The sequence below is a fragment of the Apium graveolens genome, chromosome 2, assembly GCF_009905375.1.
Source record: "Apium graveolens cultivar Ventura chromosome 2, ASM990537v1, whole genome shotgun sequence".
Lineage (NCBI taxonomy): Eukaryota > Viridiplantae > Streptophyta > Magnoliopsida > Apiales > Apiaceae > Apium > Apium graveolens.
The window spans coordinates 312,040,800-312,046,799 of record NC_133648.1 but is presented as its reverse complement, the minus strand read 5'-3'; the positions used below and the strand labels follow the sequence as shown (position 1 = coordinate 312,046,799).

At 32.9% G+C, this 6,000-nt stretch overlaps 2 protein-coding genes across 2 annotated transcripts; one reads left to right on the top strand and one right to left on the bottom strand.

Moving 5' to 3' along the window:
* Positions 1-1,328: 1,328 nt before the first annotated feature.
* On the bottom strand, positions 1,329-1,739 carry LOC141703517 (ARS-binding protein 1-like). The gene has a single exon (XM_074507020.1). It carries the CDS (start codon positions 1,737-1,739, stop codon positions 1,329-1,331), a length of 411 nt encoding a protein of 136 aa, XP_074363121.1.
* Positions 1,740-2,458: 719 nt separating this feature from the next.
* On the top strand, positions 2,459-4,833 carry LOC141708746 (large ribosomal subunit protein uL30y-like). The gene is made up of 7 exons (XM_074512512.1): positions 2,459-2,610; positions 3,024-3,201; positions 3,297-3,394; positions 3,467-3,524; positions 4,050-4,129; positions 4,214-4,316; positions 4,407-4,833. Exons 1-7 carry the CDS (start codon positions 2,513-2,515, stop codon positions 4,620-4,622), a joined length of 831 nt encoding a protein of 276 aa, XP_074368613.1. The 5' UTR covers positions 2,459-2,512; the 3' UTR covers positions 4,623-4,833.
* Positions 4,834-6,000: the final 1,167 nt, after the last annotated feature.

Genomic DNA, 6,000 nt, shown 5'->3' with positions numbered 1-6,000 from the left:
TGTTCGATAAGTAAGCTCGGTTCGGCTCGATTCGTCAGAAAAAAATAAAAGCTCGACTCGTTAACCTTAAAACTCGGCTCGGCTCGGTTTGCGAACAACCCTAGCTGTGTGTGTATATGAGTGTAAGAGAGTGATTAACCTCAAAACCTTACCTTTTTGGGCTATTTATAGCCCAATGATAGGGTTTTGGGGTTGGTACCTTTAAATCGTAGCCATCAGTTATGGGAGCGGAGGACACCTGGTTGGAGTGGATATTTTACACGTGTCAGCGCGAGACTGATCGAGAAATATTCTGAGGATCTTCTGACACGTGTCCTGATTATTCCCATGATTGATGTGTGGCAGTTGTCCCTGTCATGTGCTTGGGCCAGTGCCGCACGTGCTGGGATTTATCAAGGTTGGGCTTGCGGGACTGGGCCAGTCAGGACTGACAGTGCGCGGGACTAGACCGAGTTAAGAGTCGGGACTAGTACTTAGAGGAGTTATATGGAGTTAGATAGAGGACTAAACCTTTCGGGAGCTATATGTAAAATCACACCCTGCGATCTTTCTATTCAAACAAAGGTGCGTATTTTAATTTTCAGTTAATTCGATTTATATCATTTTAATCACGTATATAAAATTTATCATTTTAAACCAAAGCGTGTATATCAATTTTATTTTTTTTCAAATTTATCTAGTTTTATTCACTTATATTTTCATTTGATCTCTCCTCTTATTCTTGTTATATGTATGATGTTTGTTAGATTTATTAAGATGTTCGATTGTATATAGATAATCATGATGTAATAATATAATTTTGTAAAATATTTCTTAAAAACTTGGTGATAGATTTCTTAGTCAAAACCTAGCTATAATTTAAAAAATTAATCATTTCAGATGAAATTATTTTGCAGTCCTTCATAACAAATCGTAATCATTTCTAACATAATTATTTTAATCAAAATATATTCACTTAAAAACAAATTCTTAAGCATGTCAACATTTTCTTTATATTAAAATGATCCAATAAAATTTACTAATAAAAACCAAACTAGAAATACTAGTACAGTAAAACCTCTGTAAATTAATACTCGATTAATTAATAATCTCTCTAAATTAATAATTTTGTCCGGTCCCGACTTGGGCCAGTTCAAAAAATGATCAATTTCGATAAGATAATAAGATAATAATTTTTTTGAAAACCCTGTATAAAAATATGGTCCCAATAAAACTATAAATTAATAATTCCCTTATATTCATAAAAATATAGCTATTACATCTTTGTAAAATATGATTCAATTGTAGTTTGCTTTTTCATATAATTTAAATCAACATGAAGCTCATCCCTAATCTTCCTTATTATTGGGAGAAAAAGTGTGCTCCTGATCTTGTTGAGGGTATAAAATTTTCATGGTCTCTTTTGCCTTCTCTAAAATTAGCTCTCCTGTCATATTAACACGATCTTGGTACTCGAGAAACCATTCATAGAGAACCTTCTCCATATCTGGATATTTTGCTGGTTTATGTCGCTTAATATCTTTTCTTTTCTCCAAGTAATTAGCTGCAAGATAGTCTGCTGACCTTTTCAGTGTATTTGATATTGTACCTTGACTAACTTTTAGATGAAACTTATTCTCGAACCACAACTGGAGATCTTTTTGAGTGCATGATGAATTTTCTCTTTTATATTCATATAATGCTTTTCTTGCTTCATCCATCATTGTTGATTTTGTGACACCTTTTAGATGAGAAGCCATTGTTTTGTTTGTATAATTTCCCCCTCAATCTAGTATATACAATATATATAATATATTTTATGACTACACATACATTGAATACTTTCTATGTAAAATACAATGAATTAAATTAATTCATGTGAATTTTCCTAATATACATTGAATATTTTCTATGTAAAATACAATGAATTTAACTTATACACTACATGGACTTTGAATCTAATATATTGTACATTACATTGACTTTCTAAATTCATATACATTGAATTAATTGAATTAAGTATAAAATATAAATTGTACAATTCATTTTATTTAAATTTATGTGAATAAAAATTTAATCAAAAGTTAATTTTGTTTGCTACCGAAAATTCTCTATAAATTAATAATTATTAATTTATCGATTAATTAATACCTCTCTAAATTAATAGAATTCTCCGGTCCCAACTATATTAATTTATAGAGGTTTTACTGTACTCCCTCGGTCCCTCGCAATAGTTATTGTTTCTAAAAGAGTGTCCGACACGTATTTTAAGATGAATAAAAATTATAGTTTTATTATTTTCTTTTAATTTTTTTTGAATAAAAGTTTAAACATTCTATTTTTATTCAGAAAAATAATTTTTTTTAAAAAAAGTTATAAAATTATATTTTATATTTATCTTAAAAAACTCATTTATCATTTAAGGTTTTAAAAAAGAAAACTCATTTATTTTGTTGAAATCACTATAACATTCACAAAACAAAATTTAGAATAAAGGGTAGATCCAACGGCGATAAATACTCCACCCAAACCAATGCCATCCGGGCCGTCAAAATTAGGTTTTTGTGTTATAAAACCCTCTTTAACTCTTGCCCTGCCCCTCCCGAATCAAGCCTTTAATTCAAAACCAAGGTGCGTTCATCCATTTTAATTTCTTCAATTTATCATTTTTTTAATCACTTACATATCTATTTTGATGCTTGTTAGATTTGTTAGCTGTTCGATTTGTATATTGATAATTATAGATAATCATGATGTGTTTTTATTGTTATTCAATTTTGATGTTTATTTTGCTATATTTGTGAAATGCAAAGCTAATGCTGTGAATTGAATGATATACACGTATGTATCGTATTCGTAGCTGTTTAATTAGAGAACTGATTGTGTTTGCATTTTAGAACTGATATATATGTTTTTTCGGGAGTTTCGTGTTATCGAAAAATTGATCGTGGTACCTACATTGTATAGATTGATGGTAACTATGTGTATATAGGTTAGGTTAGTTGTTTGGTGATTAGAGAGTGATTTAGATTTTTGTGTTGTAGAGAAATGGGTGAAGGAGCTGTGGTGGTTCCCGAGTCGGTTTTAAAGAAGCAGAAAAGGAGTGAGGATTGGGCTCTTGCGAAGAAGCAAGAGGTTGAGGCAACTAAGAAGAAGAATGCCGAGAACAGGAAGCTGATTTTTAACCGTGCTAGGTTGTATGCTAAGGAATATGATGAGCAGGTTTGTAATGTGGATAGATTATTGCGTGCTTCGTTTGAAATGGTCGAGAATGAATATATAATTAGTTGACTGTGATGTGTTTATGTTTTTTACAGCAAAAGGAGTTGATCCGCTTGAAGCGTGAGGCACGGCTTAAGGGTGGATTCTATGTTAGTCCTGAGGCCAAGCTATTGTTTATCATCAGAATTCGTGGGTATGTTGATTATGTTTTGTAAAGATTAGAAATTGTACTAATTTATTGGGTGCTAACATTTTGTAATATCAGTATTAATGCCATTGACCCAAAGACCAAGAAGATCCTCCAACTTCTTCGACTGAGGCAGGTAATGTGATCGTTTATTCTATCATAGATTATAACTGAAGAAAAGTACCGTGGTTGCACTATTTTTGTACTAGTGTGTGACATGTATATTCCCTAATTGTTTTTTGTTTTTGTCTTTGATGAGTTTTTCGACTGAGAGATGTTTGTATCATGTTATATTTTCATTATGGAGCCATTTACTTCTGTTCTATCACAAAACCTACACAAAAAAGAGTTTGCTTCTACATTATTCCAAACTTATTCAATATATCCCATAACATTCTCTCTGAATGTCTAAATAGCTAACAATCAATTTAACATTTTAATAATTTATGGTTTGTAGTAGCGGCTAGGTACTTGTTCAGATTTGTTTGTGTAATATGTTTAGTTTTGTGCAATCATTTTTGTAATTCATTGGATGTTCATTACTGACCTGGATATGGACATCTCTCATTTTTGGCTGTGCCCCAATTTGTTTGTACGCATTTTGTCGTCGTTCCATTTTTTTCTATATTGTACTTTGCTTGATTATCTGTGCTCTTTTTAGATATTTAATGGCGTATTCTTGAAAGTGAACAAAGCCACACTTAACATGTTGCACCGAGTGGAGCCATACGTGACTTATGGGTATGTCGAAATTCCATGTAAATAAAGATTTTTTGAGTCCTGTACTCTGCAATTCTCTTATTGGTTATGTTTTTTTCTGTGCAGATACCCAAACTTGAAAAGTGTCAAGGAATTGATTTACAAAAGGGGCCATGGTAAACTTAAAGGCCAGAGGATTGCATTGACAGACAATTCCGTTGTTGAGCAGGTTTGTTGGTTTCTTTATGAGAGTTTCTTTGTTGTTTACATTGCATATAGAGGGGATGCTTACGAACCGAGTTGGCTTGCTTTTGTACAGGCTTTGGGCAAATTTGGCATCATCTGTGTTGAAGATTTGATCCACGAAATCATGACTGTAGGGCCTCACTTCAAGGAAGCCAACAATTTCTTGTGGCCATTCCAGCTCAAGGCACCACTAGGCGGTCTTAAAAAGAAGAGGAACCACTATGTTGAAGGTGGTGATGCTGGAAACCGTGAGGATTTCGTCAATGAGCTCATCAGAAGGATGAACTAGGTTCACCATGATAGCCCAATGCTCCATATTAATTAGTTTTGATATGCCTGCGATGTTTATTTGTACTATGACATTGTTACCTGTGCTTTTTTGGAGTTTGGACCGAAATTACAGAGATGTTATGCAGTTTAGCGAAATTGTCTTGAGAGATTGGATATTATTTTTGTGTTGAATATGATAGCCCAATTCCCCATATTAATTAGTTTTGATATGCCTGCGATGTTTATTTTTGCTGTGACATTGTTACCTGTGGATTTTTGGAGGTTGGACCAAAATTACAGCGATGTTTTGCAGTTTAGCAGAGTTGTCTTTAAGAGATAGGATATTAGTTTTGTTTTGAATATTCTGTTGAATGCCATATTTGACAAGTTTGGTGATATTGCATCTTTGTTCACGGGTGTATTTTTAAATCTCATATCCCAGTTTAGTTGTATATAAATAAAAGAATTTTTATTTGACTATGGACAAATGTGTTCCTTGATTAATCGCCATTGTTAAACCACATGATTTGATTTTAAATTTAAATGATAAATTGGATATCTTATAAGTTATAAGTGTGCATTCTAAGCAAATTTCCAACTCCTGGAAGTCCAGTAACACCATCTCAAAGTCCAGGAGGAACTCTTACATGGTATGCTAGCATTTTTTAACAAGTCTCTTCAATGAATGAATGATGGTAATGCTAGGTAATTTTTCAGCTGCTCTAATTTACTTTCTGTGGCATGAGAGGAACTGGCATATTTTTTTTACAATATGTGATCACCTCGATATTTAATTGGTCTAACTGAAGAAACTATTAGGTTGAAGCTAATGGGCATGAGATTTCGTGATAATAGTAGAGTTCGGGTTGCTTTACAGTTGTAGAACATTCTGTTGAGCCACCCTTCAATTCAAATGGAACGAGCTGTTTGTTGAAGCTGATTTCATATATTTTTTTAAATGTTTATGGTTCAAATATATTTCGGAAATCTTCTACAAGTTTTGTTGGTGTTTACTGATTTTGACTGGTTGGTCTGAACTTGCCTGATGCTTGGTATCATCTTGTGGTTGTATTTTTTTTGAGAATAGTATCAAAATTAATTTCATAATGGGGTAATTGCTGCAAGTGCTTTGTGCATTTATTTTCTCTGTGGTATAGAGGGGCCTTTTGTTTTGTAAATTTTGGTAAATTGATCTGGAGGAATTTATCTATTAAAATCCAAGCAGCCTGTTCTGTTCTTGCGTTTTCATGAATTTATCTATTAAGTTAGGACCTCACATTTTTTGGGTTTGCTGGGTGTCTCAGTAGTTCTGAAGCTCTGTCCAAACGATCCTTTTATATCTCGGCATTTGAGGTTTTTGTCACCAGGTAGTAACGTTGACTAGCGGGTTGTGAAGA

Coding starts and splice junctions, on each gene's coding strand:
- LOC141703517 (XM_074507020.1), bottom strand. CDS start 1,739: ATGGCTTCTCATCTAAAAGGTGTCACAAAATCAACAATGATGGATGAA.
- LOC141708746 (XM_074512512.1), top strand. CDS start 2,513: ATGCCATCCGGGCCGTCAAAATTAGGTTTTTGTGTTATAAAACCCTCT. Junction 3,202..3,296: donor CTAAGGAATATGATGAGCAG/GTTTGTAATGTG, acceptor TGTTTTTTACAG/CAAAAGGAGTTGATCCGCTT. Junction 3,395..3,466: donor TTTATCATCAGAATTCGTGG/GTATGTTGATTA, acceptor TTGTAATATCAG/TATTAATGCCATTGACCCAA.